This window comes from Oryzias latipes, chromosome 15 (genome assembly GCF_002234675.1).
Source record: "Oryzias latipes chromosome 15, ASM223467v1".
NCBI classification, from domain to species: Eukaryota; Metazoa; Chordata; class Actinopteri; order Beloniformes; family Adrianichthyidae; genus Oryzias; species Oryzias latipes.
In genome coordinates this window covers 4,204,465-4,222,560 of record NC_019873.2, presented here as the reverse complement: position 1 = coordinate 4,222,560, position 18,096 = coordinate 4,204,465, and the positions used below count along the sequence as shown (strand labels likewise).

The following is an 18,096-nucleotide window of genomic DNA, read 5'->3' as shown; positions in this document are numbered from 1 at the left end:
TTGCCATTGTTTTGCAGGGTCCGCGTGGTCCAATAGGACTTCCAGTAAGTTACTAAAGTTTTGTACAATTCTTGCATAAAGGTTGAGATAAGCCGGACTTTCCTTGCTTTATCTGCTTAAACTATCACATGGTGTTAATAAGGGTATCTTTCTAACAAGAAATGTATTCAAATCTTGAATTACTTTAGTTACTAAAGCTAAAAACGTCTGATTGGGTAAATTTCATCAACAGTCAGACGTTATTTCAGATGAGTTTGTGCACAGGCACTAATTGTAGAAAATAAGCCAAAAAGATTTTTTTTTTTTTAGAAAACAACATTGCAGAAAAAAATACTCTATAAATCACTTGAACAACAGTCGGCTCCATGAATTCCTGCTATAAACAACAAGTCTGTGCAAAATCTTGATCAGTTTCTTAACCGTTTGTTTTGTTTTTTCAGGGAGAACCAGGACCCAAAGGGGAGAAGGTAAGATGTGGATTAGAGTACTTTTTTGCAAATGACAATAGTTTAAGTGTTTCCGTTTAAGATGTAAATATTGTTGTAAAACCTGATGTCTTCATGCAAGCTGAATGTAAAGAAAGCTCCATTAGGGTAAAATGATGTGAGTTTTAAGTTTGGGATTATTTTTCTACAGGGTGTTTGTGGAGACTACACACACCGGGTAAGCAAACACTTTTCTGGTAGTAACTGTTTCTCATTGTTTTGCAACATAATTATGTGTACATACTTCAACAGTGGTTTAATGAGACTGACGGATGCTGCTTTTTTTTCCACTTGCGTGCTCACAGTGAGCTCTCCACCTCTGTTGTGTTCTGTCAGAACAAAATAAGAAAGTTGGGTTGGGGAGTAGATTTTGGGGCAATAGATGGAAAGGAGAATGGCGGGCGGCACAATGATAGGAAGCACATGTGGAGCTCTGCGGCTCCTTTCCGTGCTGTCCCTAAGGGTTTGAGAAAAATGATGGCAATTATCGGTGGCTTGCAGGAGCGCAAAGTCAGATGTGATAAGAGCCTGTGTGTGGTGTTGCCAAGAATAAGACTCTTTTGTGTAATTGCATGTTTTTCTGAACGATAACTCAATTTTTAGTGTAATTTGAGCTTTTAGCGAAGAAGAGTACATGAAAGCGCCAGTAGAAGTATCTGAAGCTGTGATTCACATCTACGGTCACTACCAGCTGTGGGACACTCAACCTAGAGAGAGAACATTCCAGGATTCATGGGTTGAAAGTCTCACTGTCCAGAACCTATGGGCCTCGTGAATTTGTTTTTCATAGTCCTCTCAGACCCCCCCCCCACAGCACTCTGTCTGGGAGGTCCATCGGCTCACGCCCCGGGTCCCAGCCCTCTAGTGAGTCCCTTGGGTTTGGGGTTGTATGGAGATAAATGTTATCTTTGAAGGAGTTTTTTCTGTTTACTAAATACTGCAAAGTATCTATTCTAAAGCAGAAATTACATTGATGGCAAACACGAGTGAGTCATTTACAACTTCAAATGTGTATGGTAACTTTTGAAGGAGAGTTCCTCACCACCATTTCTGCATGTCGGTTAGTCTTGGCGATCGCAGCCTTGTTTTCAGCCACACAGGACTTGATATAGACTTAAGATTTTTAGATATTGATATTTTTAGATTGATAGATGACAACAGTCAGTTTTAACTGTAAGTTATGACCAAAACGTTTGAATAGATGAAAGATTCAGACTATGAGTTGTGAATGTGCGCCAAAGCCAAATTATGTCTGCAGATTTAAGCAGCCAGATTTAATAGTTTCATTATATAAGTAACGTAAGTCTAAAGTTCCATTTAAAGTCGTACTGGTATTAGCAGAGTCAGGTCAGCTGTTTGTAGCTTGATGAGATGCTAAAGTGGTCTCAGTCAAACTCCAAGTCTGCCTTCAGATCATCTTGATATCCATCTAAATGAAATGCATCTTTTCAGACTCCGGTGAACTAAATATTGACAGCAGTACATTATCACGGGGTTTGCTGCTATCTTTACTGGCTACTGTCCATGCCCCCCCCTCCTGACTGATGTGACCGCTTCCTTTATGTGTAGACTCTCTTTGTGCAGGATCTTCCTCTAAAAACCCTGGCTGCCTTGCGTTCCAGTCAGGCTCTTACGTTGAAGGTTTGTGGGTGCTTTTGAACACCCTGATTAATGACCGCCATTGTGGGTGTCGCCAAGTCGTGCCACAAAGAGAGCCCTTACCTTCAGGCAAAGGCAGCCCTCAGCCTTCTGTTCTCAATGGCCGAGAACCGCTTTTGACTTGAAAAATGTACATTTTACATGAGATTTGTTTTGTTTCATCTTCTGTCATGGCTTACTCTAACATAATTATTGTAAAAACAACCCAGAAAACTGTGGACCTCTCTCCACTTGTGGTGAATAGATGGGATTTGTGAGGGGAATTGCAGCACACTTGCCTACTTTTTTTAAAAATGTATACCCCTAATTTTATTCACACAACATGCTGTACATATTTCAATGCAAGTAGTACCTCTGGTATTTTGTTTTCACAGATCTGTATTAAATTATTGCATTGTATCACACAAAATGATCTATATTTGAGTTGCATATGGAGTACCAGAGCTGTAACAGGTTTGATAACGTGATCGTGGACATTAGCTTTGTTGCAACTGTGGAAATAAGTACAGCGTGTAGAAAAAAAAGAGGCAAGTTGCAAGCAGTTGGCATTCCTTGGTCTCAGCTGGGAAATACTGCTGTAGTGGTGGGAACTGCACTGGGCTATGTTAAACCTGTACCTGACAATGCTGGTCATTTCAACAGAAGCGGCGTATTGTACAGCCCTGTGTTGGACAGTTGGCTTCAGTAAGTCTGATGTGCGCCGCAAACATACATCTGTACTCTCTTTGTGGCAAGACTGACGCCCACTTCTCCTCCGCTGCAAGCTGGGGGTCTGGATGGCATTTCATTGGGATGCTGGTGCTTTTCCATGAATTGAATACTCATTCATTTGACATGAATACAAATTATTGCAGTGAGTTGATACGATCTTCTGAGAAGAAGCTTACCTGCCATCCCATGTGCCCTACCAGGCCCATAGTTTGCTCTGCAGGTGCCTCAACTTCACAGTTTTTCTTTCCAACCTTGTTTTGTTTTTACTTCCCGTTTCTTTGCTTTTCATTATCATGTTCTATTTCTCTTTCCCTCCACATCCCCTCCCCATCTCCGTTCACTTTCCTGGTTCTGCCCTGTTTCTTTTCTCTGGCCTCCTGGTGATCTTTGCCCCGTGACCTTTTTGCACTGCTGGCCAACTGTGCTTTGTGACTCCCCCCTGGCAGATGTTGCCCATCACCGTCCGCAACATGCCCTCAATAAGCCCTCTAATCCTAAAACGCCTCAAGGTACAATTCTCTCTGCCCCATTACCTTGCTCCGTCCTCCAATGCCCACTTTGAGAATGTCAGCCGCCATCATCAAATCCTCCCCGATTCCTCATGATGCTGCTATTAACCAACCTTTGGCTGCTACTGCTTCAGAATGCTCCTTCATGATCAAACTCAAAGACATTTTTGAAATAATATATAAGCAAACAGTTCGTGTTTTAAAGAGGATTTAACTTAAAATGATGAGCACGAAATAATTACATTTGGGTCAAACTTACAAAGTAATTTCACTTTTTTCTCAACTGTTATCATCAGTTTTGCTTAAACTTAAAAAACTAAAATGAACAATCCTTTATTTTTGAATAATTTGACCCCAGAATGGCAAAATGATTAAAAAAAACTTTTTAGTATGTTGTTTTTGGATTGCAACTGTGGATGTGACATAGCCTCAGCAAAGCTGAGAGGCCTCACTACACCACATCTATTGATGCAAATCTTGAAATCACAGCGGATTTGTTTTAGCAGGTTTAGTTTTCCACATCAAGTGGATATATTTAGCCATTTTCAGAGTTCTAATGTACTATTGCTTCTAGTGTTAGGTGTACAGTTGTATGCCATTTTTGTTGAGCTGGCATCAAGCACAACAAGAAATCGACTGAAAAGAAATTATGCAGATCCCAAATACAGTTCTATGTTTGTGTTGTTGTCTTGTTTCGTGGGTAATTTGTTTTCTGGCCACTCCAGTGACCATCTGTTCATAGGCATACTAAATTCAGATTTCAGTATTACCACATACGATGCAGTTTAAAGTCTGTGAAAGAAAAGTTTTAAAATAAAGCTCTGACACGATGATGAAACTATTTCCTAAATCCTAAAATCCAAGTAGCAGAGAGGAGTCACAGCGGAAGTGTCTTAAGTTTTGAGCCTATGCATTTTCAAACAGCCATCTTTGCACTTCCATTTAGTTGTGTCTTATGAGAAACTGTCACTCATTGTAACTTTGAAATAAAGATTGTTGAGCTAGGAACAAGCGTCAGGCCAGGAGTTTTAGGTTTAAAAATAGAGCAGACTCAGGCTGGGCAGCACACAAGGTGCATTGAATTAGCCAGTTACTGATATCTTTAAGGAATTCATCAGAAATTAATATTAAAGTTTGTTTTTCCTGTATATTTTAAGCATTACGTCCATGCTGTTAATCTGAAAGAATGTGTGTTTTTTCTTGTCATTGTAGACCTTACAATGACAACAAAGGTCCTTCTTGTTACCCCACTTTCAATACACAGTACACAGTAAAACACACTAAAACTCAATAATAAAAGAATGTTGAGTCATAAAATTTGATTGTCTATCAACAATAAAGTCTTGACCTTTCCGAGTGTTTGCTGTTGACTGGCTCATCACTCATTTATGGGGAACGGTCAGTAAATTGACTTGCAATTTTCTGAAACTCGTTTTTTCTTAATCCAGTAATACGTCATTTGAAATAAAGTCATGTTTGAAAAAGAGCCAGAAAAAAAAAAACTTTCTTGTGTCATCTGAGTTCAATAATGGCCCAAAGTAAACAGGTTTTAGACTTTTGAACACTGATTGTTCTTGCAAAAACCTTTCATTAGGACCGGTGTTGACCTGAGGATGTACAATTTCCCAATAATTGAACAAAAATGTGCAGAAATGTTTAAATGTATAAAAAGATAGTCCTTAATGCTTCTATGTAAGGTCAGTTCCAATGCATACGCTTTAAAGCTGCTTGCCTTGCTCTTGAGCTAACCTTCATTTCTCAAATGCCACTGACTTTGCTCCTTTTGCTGTGGTGTGTTGGCATGGCTTGTGTGGCAAGGCTAAGAATTACAAATGAATGAAAGTTAAAACTCAAGGTCTCTCAGCAGGGTGAACCGGGAGTGCAGGGGCCCCCAGGACCACCAGGACCCCCTGGACCCCCAGGTACCCCAGGGCTTGATGGTGCCAGTGGTGCTCCGGTGAGTGATCCATACAGTATGTCGTAACAGTGATGGGGCCACTGATTTGGTAAAGTATTGTCAAAGTGTTCCCAGCAGTCTTTTAATTGTGATGATGCTGCTTTAAGCCAAAAAAAATAAAATAAAGAAACTGTGTCATTTTCTAGAACATAGTATCTGCAGAGCAGAAGGAGTTCATAAGAAATTCACCTCTGAGTTGTAGTCGGGACCATTGTCGTGGAGCAATCCCGTTCCCACTTCCTGTCACCCACAACCGAGCTCTCTGTTTACACTCTCTCCTGCTAGCTTACAGCCCCTCACACCCCCAAGCTAACAGTAGCAGAGCAACAAAATGGCGAGCAATATTGAACCTATCCAGGCGTACAGTTCTGATCCAGATTCCAGCTCCGACGAGGAAAACAAAGACGTCCATGGATCTATGTGTCTGTAACTGGATGCATCAGAATGGAGCAGAGCAGACAGACTGTGGCCCACCCAGCTTATATTCTACACAATAGATGGAATCTTTTTCCAATGGCATTTTTTCCTCTGCTCTTGATTCAGAAGGATTTTAATAAAGAAACAGTTTTAATCTTAGATTTTTTTTAAATGCCCTCCATCATCAGAACACACCACAAGAAGATGTTAAAAACAGCAAAAACCCCATTTTCATCAGAGCTGGTCATTAAGTCTTAGAAATTGAATCCTGGGTTTGTGTGACTTTTTGTGTTCATGGGAAGCAAAGTCTTTGGAGTTAAAGTACTGACAATATTTACATCAGCACTTTACATCGCACAGCTTCTATGTATGTTCAGCTTGGTCAGAATTAATACAACTGAAAGGGTTTGAATTTGTACCTCTCTTTTTTGTTTTTTGAAAAAAATGTGCTTAAAACGGTCTGAAAATATTTCAAGTATCTGTTCCTTGTTTATACATAATTAACATACAGTCTGGGCAACGTCTTTAACCCAACACTGCATTTGATGGCCAACTTTTTAACACAAAACAGACTATCCACACAAAGAGAAACAGACTTGCCAAGGCGTCACCAAAACAGATCAAACTTGCAAAAAGCACAGGACAGTAACTCTCAAAGTCCACTGCTGATTCAGAGTCCAGAAGAAATGCGGAAAAAAAACATTTGAAAAACGTACAAACCTTAAGTCCTTCTATCATGAAGCGATAATCTGGCAGCTAAATCCTGAGCTGCACAAAGGGCTTCAGGGAATACATCAGACAGGAGGTAAAACAGACAGACAGGATTTACCATGATCCAAGTACAGAGGAACCACTCATACAGGAAAAAAATCAGAGCAGTTTCCGCATACAAAAGCACAAGAAAAGAAGACTGATGGTCAATACATGTCAGCAAAATGAGAGCAGCCCAAATGCAACCAATGCAAAAAGGATTTTTTGGAAAGGTTAAGCAGTTATATCAAACATGGAAATACGAGTGACTCTTACACTCTCTGTTGGTTTAATGAAATTGGGTTTAAATTTAGGAATACACATTTTAATTTTGATATTAATTATAAAACCAAAAGATTATCTTGGAATCAACTTTAGCAGTGCAGTACTCTTTGTCACTGAATTTAAAAGCCATTGAAAACATATTCTTTCCAGTAAATCCTACCACAGAACATGTGCTGTTCTGTTTTTGACATTCAGATAGATGGGTCTGGGTTGGAAAATTACATGTCATCCTGAATAGACTTAGTTTGCACCAGATCCTAACCTCAGAACTCTTTGAAATAAGAAATTGAAATAAAAGAGATTAAAATAAAAAAGAGACTAAAGACCCACTCTAGTGAAAATCATATTTCTGGTGCTTGTAACATGTTCATTTTTCAGATGAATAAAACTGTGTTTTAAGTATTTTATTATTCAAATCCTCATGGATCAGGAGTAGTTACCCCTGCGGTTTTAAATAGCTCTCAGTTGTAACGCAACAGCTGAAATGGGCTGGCCGAAGTCTCTGTGTTCTGCTCAATTCTGGTGCATCCACTTGAAGACAATTGAATCAGTTAGTTCAAAAGGGGCCCAAGTCCACAATTTGTCAAAAAAGAGATATTAAATGTTCTATGGTCTTCAAGGGAAAAGCTATCTGATTATGTGCAAAAAAGTCCCAATTCCGTTGTAATGTATTGACTATGCTTGACATTAAAAATGCATTAAGTGCAAAATTCCTGGACTTGGGCCTCTCTTGCATGGGTTTAGCTTTATCTCATAGATGGCAGCACTAGTTATCCAATATGGCAGCACACCTGTTTAATTCAAGAAGGGCCCAAGTCCAGAGACTTTAGTTTGCTAGTCCTCTGAAATGATAAAAGTGAGGTGCTTCATATTATAACATTTGTAAGCTATGAACTGGTTCTAAATCTGGGTAAAGTATTAATCATTTGGTGTAGCCTCCCTTTAAGCTATGCAATTAAAATCATTTCCTGGAAAAACAAATCTCTTGGACTTGGGCCCCTTTTGAACTAACCGATTCAATTGGACCAACAAACGTCATTGTTGTCCTCGTCTATGCTGGAATCTGGATCTAAACTGTACAGCTGGATAGATCTGATATTGGTCACCATTTCTGTTGGACTGATAATGTTGAGTTGGGGGTTTGAGGGGCTGTAAGCCAGTGAGAGAATGTAAACAAGGGGATGATGGGATATCAACACAAAGCAGTGATTTCCAACCATGCCGCTGCCCTGCTTGTTTTGCAGTCAGTCAGTCAGTCAGTCAGTCAGTCAGTCAGTCAGTCAGTTAGTTAGTTAGCAATAAACCAATTCTCAATCCATTATACTGCCTTTTTTAATTGTTCTAGAAAATACAAGTTTTCAGATGTGCCTGGGATTGTAGAAAAACATTTTAATTTGTTATTTAGTGTGAAAATAATGATGTAATTTTCCCAGGGTAAACCTGGGGAACCAGGAAAACCAGGAAAAGACCCAAGGGTAAACAAGCTCAGCTTCAATATTCTATCATTTTCCCAAAGTAAACCTAAAACATTGCTGTGCCACTAACATGTGTTCTTATGGTAACCCAATTGTGTGTTTTTTTCTGCAGCTATTACAAGGACTAAAGGTAAACATTCTTGTCTCTTGTCTAGTTCAAAAGTTATATTTTAACCCTCATGATGACTGCCCGGTTCGGACAATCAAACACACTCCAAGCAAAACGTGACTCAAGTGGTTTTCTTAATAGATTTTCTCTACTGAAATATCCTATCAATGCAAAAATTGAAAGTTTTTATGGTAAGTCTTAAAAGAGCCCCATAAGTATCTCTTACTGCAATAAACTCACACAAGGAATTAGCTTTCACTGTAACAAGCCTCTAGAAGAGGGAGTAATAGCTGAGCTTTGCTACGGTGCCACCAGGGAAACATGTGGATGGAAAACATACGGTTGTAGCTCTCAGACAGCCAAAACCACCTGCTTTTCTGGACTCTGCTCAACATAAAATAATGCACTTGTCGGCCACGTTGGATTTGTGCTTCGTAACAAATATTTTCTCACTTTGCTTTATTTTTCCAGGGAGAGCCAGGTGTTCCAGGACAAAAGGTGGGTTCTCTTCTGTTGCTTAACCTTTGAACCTGAATATATTGAGCAGAATTGAGAGTTTTTTTTTATTTCAACTCAATTTACATAGATACGCTGTGTCTTTTTTCATTCCTTAGACCAAAATTTCAATATTTATTCTGATACATATTGTTTTCCTATAGTCATCAACTTGAACACAAAATGCTTGTTTTGAACGACGGCTTCTAAAATCCACCTCTTTCCTCCTGGATTGCAAAGGCCACCGTTTGAGCTAATGCCCCAGACTCTGCATCCCCGGCCACCTTCTCCAGTTCCAAGGCAGCTTGAGATATATTGGTTCAGATTTTTACGACCCTAATCCTTTTGAAAAAATGTATTTTTGCTGGAGATGTTTTTGACATTCCCACTTGGAGACAAATTCAGTTGCAAAGTTTCAAAGTGAATTTAAAGCTCCTTGAAACTGCATCACTTACTCAAGTGTCGTAATTCTAATGTAGCTGTTGGTGTTTTATTGACAGATTTAAATGGTGACAGTTTTTCAGAACAGCTGTCACAACATGCTCAGAGGCTAGACAGACAGGGTTATGGCAGGAAATGCTGGAATCCTGTTTTCTGTCCTTTCAACATCTGTTTGCTATTAATTAGCTCCTTTATGTCAGCATTAAATTAATACTTACCTTCCTGATTCCCTTTAGGGTGATCGAGGCGATGTTGGCCCCCCAGGTCCCGAAGGCCCCAAGGTGTTCAGCTTGCTGCTCTTTAAAATGTTGTTTTAGCAGCACAGGAGAAACATGACATTAAATTCCAAAGTTCTGGCCATATTTTTTTTTAATCCAGCCTCACTCTGAGGCCGGATGTGTATTGTAAATGTGAAGGCCAGATTTGTCATTGGGTTCCTTTTTAAAATGACTTTTTATCCAGATTTCATTTATAAATTGAAAATTTTTTTAGAAGTTGTGGTACGTTAAAACACTTGAGGGCTGGGACCACCACATTCAGATTATTTAGATCAATCTAGAATAGAACCAGGAATCAAAAACTGTCCTGAGATTCTCAATTTGTCTCTCAAGACTTAACAGCAATGAGGTTTTTTTTGAAGAATACTTTTGTCAGCCACCTATGAATTGTTTGCTGAGCAGTGTAAGTTTCTTGGCTAATATTGTGACTGTTAAAACCAAACCTACAGGCAGCTGTGTGATTTGTGGTGTGGTGGATTTTTCCCAGAAAACAGAGAATTATAGAAAGAGGCTGTTGTGTTGTGAGGCTGAATTCCCCTCCATGAAGGCATGTTTATCTGGCTTCCCAATCTAGCTAATAAAATGTTTTTATATGAAGATATTTAGTTACATAAAAAAGAATCTGTGATGTTGTCTTGTAAATCTCTTTAGGAAGACGTTAAAAAAACACTGTGCTCCTACTGAGACACTGTGGACTCAAATTCATGAATGCTTCTGCAAACAGGAGCCTCATTGCCATCCTTAGCAATCAGTCCCACTTTGAAAATCAAGAAAGGAAAAGAAGTATCTTAAGTGTCAATCAAAAGATGAATGACTGGATGCCAGGCAGAAGCACTTCATTCTGTTTTTTTCTTCAGGAAACAGTAGAAGTTGTCTTAAATGCAGACTAGAGAAGCCGTTCCTCTTGTGTGTTTATTAATCTTTACCTGGCAGAAAGTGATTGCAGCTTCAGTTGTGACTCATTGCAAAATCACATACTTTGTATTTCTAGTTTAATAACAAACACCTCAACAACGATTGTAGAAAACGTTTCTGTTGACCAGTTTCTTTGCATAATAAGCAATTATTAAAACATAAATCTCAGTGTTGCCAAGTAAAAATATTTTGGAGTTACAGCTCTAATATTCTGACATTTTTGACCCAAATAAACAATTTCTCCAGACTTATGGGAGAGGCATTGGTGCAGTCAGTGAAAAAACTTGCAGCCATTCACGTTCCCGACCATTCAGTTCAATGGTGTAACCTGTGGTTCAGTTTAAAATCAAGTATTGTGGTTTCTGTGTATAGATTTGATCTTTCATTCACATGCTTGCATACATTGACTTAAAAAGATTTAACCTTGGCTCAAGAGCTGCGAGGGGAACTATGCACACTAAGCTCCTGCTCTTATCCATGGCTCAGATAATCTGCAGGGACGGGAAGCTCCAATGTGGCCTTTCCTTTCCCTTTAAGTTTTTCTTTGATGTAGCAAATCATTTTTAATGTCCCATCGCAGTAAAGCCAAATGACAACACAGAACCTGTGAAGGAACCAGAGGTCAAAGTAGGCAACCTTAACTAAAACATGTGGGAATGGCAGTGAATCCAGATATGGTTGGGAGTTTCTCAGACTGGACTAACCTTGCCACTGTGAACTTCTGTGCATAAAACTGCATTGAAGCACATCTGAGCCGTTCTTCCGTCTCACGCTGCTTTCCCATGAAATCAGCCCAGACTTTATGTTTTTCCTGCCGAGGTTCTTACAAGCACATCAGGCCAGGGAAGGTCACTGAGAGGGCAGGAGACACTCAGATCCAGCCTGGTTTGGTCAGAATTTTGAAGTAGGTTTTGTGCGCCACCTAGTGGACTACAAAATTCCCTCACAAAGGCGAATACCGTATGTCTTTTTTTCTTCTTCTGGATTCTCCATCTAGTCAAACATTTTCATCAGTTTGAATATAACTTAATACTTTTATCATTTTTAACAGATTGACTTCTTTTTCTTGTGTTTTTTTTTTTTTTTTTTTTTTTTTTTACAAAAAAGCTTAATGATAGACCAACATACTTCCAGTAGTCCAGCCAATGCAGCCATCTCTTCCTGATTCTTCTTCTGGTCATGACTGAATAGTCAGATGTCCAGCCGTCATGAAGGAGGGTTCTCCCCCCGCTGGGCTAGTTTGATGTATCTCTGGTTGAAAGGCGTGTCAGCTCGTCCTGCGCTGCTGCTTCTCTCAGCTGATCTTTCCATCTGCTTTGCAGGGAGATGAAGGAAAGAGAGGTTTCCCAGGAGAGAGGGGCGAAAAGGTAGGATCACAGCAAAGCATGCAGTTGTGTGTGGCACTATGGAGTTTATTTATGCATGTCAGCCTCACAGATGTAGCTGCTCATGTCAAGATGGTGGAAATTTGGTTTTGACGGACATTTCTGCAGAACAGACTTTTCCAGCTGTCTTTGAACACAATTGAGCTGTAATCCCTCACGATGTCCTTCTTGGGGTCAAGTAACAACACTGTTAGGATTTACTGATGCAATCTATTGCAATTCTCAGAAGCTTTACTAAGTATTGATGAAGACTGAGCACCTGGTTGTTTGATCTCCCGCCTTTACCTAAATCTAAAGGTCACTTTCAGGTCAAATGTATTCTCCAAACAGTTTTGCAGCTACTGCCTCATACCTGCTGTGCCTTCTATAAAGCATTAAATCTATTTACATTTCATTTATTTGAAGTGTGAGGACAGAAAAAGATCTGAACTGATATATGTTGACAGTTTCAATGATATGCATATAGTCAAACTCGAACGAACAAGCAATATTGTAAATATACATTTATACCTACCAAAGATTATGTACAAGTATGTATGACTTCTGAGATCATAGAGATAAGAATTGATGTGGAGAGTTTGAAGATTAAAGTCCAGGCAGTTGATGCTTGCTCTGTCATTCAGCGCATCCTGTCAGGGATCACCACAGCTTACACTGATTCGCACATTTGATTTGGCAGAGATTTTATGCCGTATGCCCTTCCTGACACAACCCTGCATTTTATCAGATTGCATTGACTTTTGAAAACTAAAGGGCTTTCATTGTTGAAAACAGTTCATACAGCGTCGATGTGCTTCTGCAGAAGATCTACGTTCTCAGCTTGAAAACATTTGAAAAGTGGATGTGTCCTCTTTGAAAATCAAGTATATTCTTGTTTTTTATTTAGTTTTTTTATTGGCGTTGTCTTATGTAGATAGCACCAGAGGAGTAGATAGGCTCTACTCATCTGGATGATTGCTATCATGTGTGGTCTAGAGCGGCTCTACATTTACTTTGACTTTTTCTGAGAAATGTTCCTCGGAAAACTTTTTTCCTAAATGTGAAGGAGCTCCTTTACTTCTCTAATTTCGATGGTCCTGCTGAAGTGGGCTTCAGTTCTTCAGTTTGCCAAGCGTAAAAACTGCCTACACTTCAATCTTCAAACTCTCCAGATCAATTGTTTTCTCCAAGATTTCAGAAGTCATACATACCTGTACATTATCTTTGGTAGGTATAAATGTATATGTACAATATTGTTTTATCGTTGCTGTTTTTTTTAAAGCTGAGAAAAAAAGAATGCAGACATTGGTTCTCAGTCATTTCAGTAAGAAAATCACGACAACCAAACAGACATTAGAACAATTAAGTATTCATTCCAATGAAAACTGTGATTTTGATGTTTTTAACATGTTCTTGTGGCATGTTTCTAAAAATGGAGGACAGATATTTGGAAAATTTAGCTCAAAAGCTTTTTTGAGTATCTGTGACTAACATTTACACCAGACAGTGGATAAAATATGTGTAACACAAGAGGCCTTTAGCGACTATCTTTCTGTTCAGCTGTTGCATAGAAGTAAAAAAAAAAGAATTTAATATTGCAAGTATGAGTATTCTGCATTCAAGTCATTGTGAATCAGTAGCAGAAGATATAATCTTTTTCCAATGGCATTTTATCCATTACGTAGAAACACAGTCTCTCTGCTCTGCTCCATTCCGATCATCCACTTACAGACAAACAGATCCGTGCTCATCTTTCTTTTCCTCGCCTGAGTTGGAATCTGGATCTAAACTGTACGGCTGAATAGCTCCAATATCGCTCGCCATTTATGAAGCACTGGTAATGTTAGTTTGGAGTTGACAGGGGCTGAAAGCTAGAGGGAGAGGGTGTAAACACGATGGATGTCGGGAAGGGCGGGCGGTCATTCGCTCAACCAATAGTCTAATAACCTACTGCCACTCTGCAGAAACTATGTCCTAGAAAACTGCACGTCTTTTTGACTTTGGCTACAAACCTGCATCATTAGAATTAAAAGACCACTGGGAACGCGGAACAAAATAGATCAAAAGATGGTCAGAGTGGGACTTTACAGCAACAACACGGAAGAGTAGCAATTTATTAAATGCTAATTTGAAAAGTGTAAATGAAATGTTTGTCAACTTATATCTGAACCATGTGTCATCACTATCATTTGAAAGAGGCATGTAATACGGCGCAATATGAGCACAAGTACATCATGTGCAAAGTAAACAACTAAAATATTTACAAATCAAATAACCTTAAAAAAAAGATAGAAGGATGTGGGTCTGCATTTGCACAAGTCTGTTATCTTTTATGTATCAGTTTTACCTTTCCTGGCTATCAAGTTTCTCTGTTTTTCATATGTCTATGATTCATTATAACTGAATCCAATTTGCCTTATATTTAACTTCATTCATTCATTCATCTTCTGCTGTTTTAACCCTTTTGGGGTCAAGGGGCTGCTGGAGCCTATCCCGGCCACTTGTGGGCAAAAGCAGGGGTCACCCTGGACAGTTTATCGCAGGGCCACAACCAGGGACAATTGGTCCCCCATTGGTGTTCTGGTTCAGGTCCCCCAGCTGGGAATTGAACTGGGGACCTTCTTGCTGTGAGGCAAGAGCGCTAACCACTGCCCCACCGTGCAGCCCAGCCGACTATTTAACTTCACTGATGAAATAAAAGTGAAATGATGCTCACTCTACAACACAAAACTAGTTTGTGTGCAGAAAAAGACATGTAGGTTTGCTGTGAAATGGCATTTAGGAAGCTGAGGGGATTTATCAGGCGGATTCTTTGGTGTTGATGATTGAGGAGTTTGAGCTTTCATCAGCTCAGGGAAATCGGGTTCCTGTATAGATAAGAACAACCTTGTCGTACCCTTTCTTTGCTATCCAAGAGCAGCTGCAGGAACAGACTGAACCCCAGTTCTAATGAAAATCATGTTTTTGGAGTTTTAACATGTTCTTGCAGCATTTTTCTCATGATAAATTTTATTTATTTATGATTCATTCATTCATTTTCTATTCCGTTTATTCCCTTTTGGGGTCACGGGGCTGCTGGAGCCTATCTCGGCTCCAGCAAATATGAGTATTTCTTTATTTAAATCATGATGGATTTGGAGCAGATAAAAGAAAACACAGTTTGAAAAGCTGTCAGTTGTGATGTAGTAACTGAAATGGGGGGGCCAAAATCTCCCTGCTCCGTTCCATTCTTACGCATTCACTTGCAGACAAGTAGAAACATTAACGTCTTAGTTTTTTCTTGTTTTGGCGTCTGTTCAGCCGCATGGCTCCAATATTGCTCGCCATTTTTGTTGCACCTGATTGTTGGCTTGGGGTTGTGAGCTGCTGTAGGCTAGAGAGTGTAAACGAAAGGATGATGGGATATCAACGGAGGTTTACTTCTGCCACCCAAAACTCAGAGGTGAATTTAAACTCCTGCCACTCTGCAGAAACTATGTCCTAACAAATGAAAGAGTTTTTGATTTGTTCGAAAGACCCATCATCCTAAAAGATCACTGGAAACACTTTTACAATAGATCAGAAGATGATCGCAGTGCGACTTTAAAACAGACCTGTGTCATTTGGGGACAGTAAAATACTCCAGAGAGTCCTGATACAGACTGTAGTCCCATTCTGCAGACTTGATTGTATATAGGAGATAAAAATGCCACAACAACATATTAAAAACACCAACAATATGATTTTTATTGGAATGGGTCTTTAAAAAATCTCATCTCATCTGCTGCTGATTATCATGTGTTTAACCAATAAGGAGCAGGTTAGTTGGAAAACATGTTGGACACCGGTCCTCTAAGCATAAAGTCTGACCTTTGGTCTGAGGAATAAGATACTGAAATAATTCTAAGTCAGATGTTACCTGTTTGAAATGGGAAAATATGTTTTATGTTTTTCATTTTCCTCTCTTTCTCTTTATGTTTCTTTTGTTGTTTACTTTTTTCCCTGTTGGTTGACTTTATGTTTGTAAATCAACTTAAAACTTGAGTCTCTGCTGCTATTAAAAATCTGTAATCATCATTTATTTAGTGGTAGTTTTCAATATTGAGTTTCTTGGATCAAAACTTGTGAGAATCAGCACAGATCAGTTGAAACAAGTAAAGCCAACTTCAAGTGCAGCACAAAGATTTGACAGTTCATGTTACATTTGTGTGGCATGATTTTTGCTTTACTGTTGATTTCTTTCATTTCCTTTTTCCCCTGTCCTTTTTTTTTTTTTTTTTTTACTGTAATCTTTTCTTGGGTGCTGTAGGGAGAGCCAGGTTTCCCGGGTGCCCCCGGGCTGAAGGTAAACTTCATTTTCAGAGCTTTGATAGATACCTCATTGGCCTTTAACCTCAGTGAGCAGTAACGGCTTCCCTCTGTGACTAAGGGCCAGGCTGGAATCTCTGGTACCCCTGGCATTCCTGGCAAGAGGGGCTACAGGGTAGGACTGGAATGGAATGAGCATCCAAAAACGTCTGGTTATGCATGTGTCTGCTGAGTTCTCTGGAGTTTGCTTGCTCACCTTGGTTGGGTTTTTGTCAGCTGTCTTTCTGTCAAAAAGGGTTAGTTGGTGATTTAATGTTGCCCCAGGAGAAAGATAATGAAAAAGATAGATTGATAAGGTCATGAGACAGGAAATGGCTTGTAAATGTGGAAACTGGTGTACCTTTTACTTGTTTGACTTGTTACATGTGCTTAGAGGAAGCCTCAGGGGTGAAAGGTTCAGGGTACAGTTCACCACCAAAGCCTTCCAATATCTCTATCAACTACTCAGTCACTTTCATTTAAATTTCCACACATTTCAATCTGCTGGCATGTTTTTGTGTGTAGTTTGCTGTGATGGAACACATGTTCTAAAAGTTCAAAGGAAGAGTTAAAAAAATTCCCGACATACCAGGGGGGTATTCCAGGAAGCACGTTTAAACTAGCCTGACTTTAAGCCTGAACTCTGGCTGAATTCCGCCTGAACTTGCTTACTCTGGGTATGTCGGTTCCAAAAGACGGATATGAGTTGGCGTAATTAGGCTCGACTCGGTAACCCTGGGTTACAGCAGGTACATAAAGACATTCTCAATGGATCGCCGATTTCCGGAGTCACCATGCAAACGCGTGGAGAAAAAAAAAGAAAGCGCTATACTTTGGTGAGACCGAGTCTGAGATTTCAGTCACGGCGTATGCAGATTAGACGTCCATCAAAAAAGTAACACTGCTGCATCAGCAAAAGAAAGAGTTTCTGCTTGGAGAAAAAGAACGGACAAACTAAACACACAAGGGTAATTGAGTAAAATTTTTTCAACCTAATTTCCTAATTTCTTGCGTCTATCCAACATAGTAGTTTTTTGTAGAACTCAAATTTACATATTTATCAAACTAAATGTAATATTACTTGAATTCAATTAAATGTTTTTTCATCTTAATTTATACTTCTTCAACACTCATATGTCGAAGTTTCTCATTTTAATAACATTAAAATGAATGATGCAGTGTGGATTCACAATATGTAAAATACATTCAATCGCCATGATTCTGACCGTAACTTCGGTCCTTGTAATGTTCAGTTGCACTAGTGGTGCTAAATAATCTCATCATCCTCTCCCTCCCTCTCACTCATGGTGCTGAAAGAAATAAACTTAACATGATAAAATAATTCTGCAAAACACAGTAAAACAGCTAAACGACTAAACACATTTGGAAAAAAAGCCACACTTAAACCCAAATCCGTCCAGACAGGCAAAGGGAATGGTATCCCAAAATCCCTTGTGCTAACAGGGGCTCCAAAGTTACACCTACTTAATTGAATTAATTTGAATGAAAGTAAAATAACTGTCTGTGTTATTTTTAAGCTGACTTAACTAAAAAAAAGATTTATCTCAACTGAAGCAAATAATTAAATTAGATCAAAGTAAGCAAGTTTATCTTTCCAACATCCATATGTGGTCTTATCACCCTCTCATGGTGGAAAAAGTATTATCTGAGCTTCTTCATCCACTAAATCATCTTCAAATGGACACGCCATGCTGCTTCACCTCTCTGAAAACAAACTAACCTTCAACTAAACCTGCTCCAGACCTGGTTATGTTCAGAGCATGAGTTGCTATGAACTAAGCATATCCTGAAACATACCTCCATTTTTGGAACCGAAAGCTGAGGTTGTCAACTTCCTTAGCTTCAAACTTACCGTGGGAGCTAGCATAACCTGCTTTCTGGAATACCCCCCTGTTGTCC

General features: G+C 39.3%; 1 protein-coding gene across 20 annotated transcripts in view; it reads left to right on the top strand.

Annotated features, from left to right (window-relative positions):
- LOC101166243 (collagen alpha-1(XIII) chain) overlaps positions 1-18,096 on the top strand; it is a 141,625-nt gene that overhangs the window by 92,916 nt on the left and 30,613 nt on the right. For 10 of the 20 annotated variants that reach the window (XM_023962974.1, XM_023962971.1, XM_023962970.1 and 7 more), the window contains 12 exons: positions 18-44; positions 441-467; positions 637-663; positions 2,055-2,126; positions 5,229-5,321; positions 8,207-8,248; positions 8,361-8,378; positions 8,829-8,855; positions 9,530-9,574; positions 11,809-11,853; positions 16,139-16,174; positions 16,259-16,312. In XM_023962974.1, coding sequence (XP_023818742.1) covers positions 18-44; positions 441-467; positions 637-663; positions 2,055-2,126; positions 5,229-5,321; positions 8,207-8,248; positions 8,361-8,378; positions 8,829-8,855; positions 9,530-9,574; positions 11,809-11,853; positions 16,139-16,174; positions 16,259-16,312 — 513 coding nt within the window. Of the gene's footprint in view, positions 1-17; positions 45-440; positions 468-636; positions 664-2,054; positions 2,127-2,786; positions 2,829-3,301; positions 3,365-5,228; positions 5,322-8,206; positions 8,249-8,360; positions 8,379-8,828; positions 8,856-9,529; positions 9,575-11,808; positions 11,854-16,138; positions 16,175-16,258; positions 16,313-18,096 lie in introns of all 20 variants that reach the window. The other 10 variants (XM_023962981.1, XM_023962966.1, XM_023962964.1 and 7 more) reach the window with 9 other exon arrangements.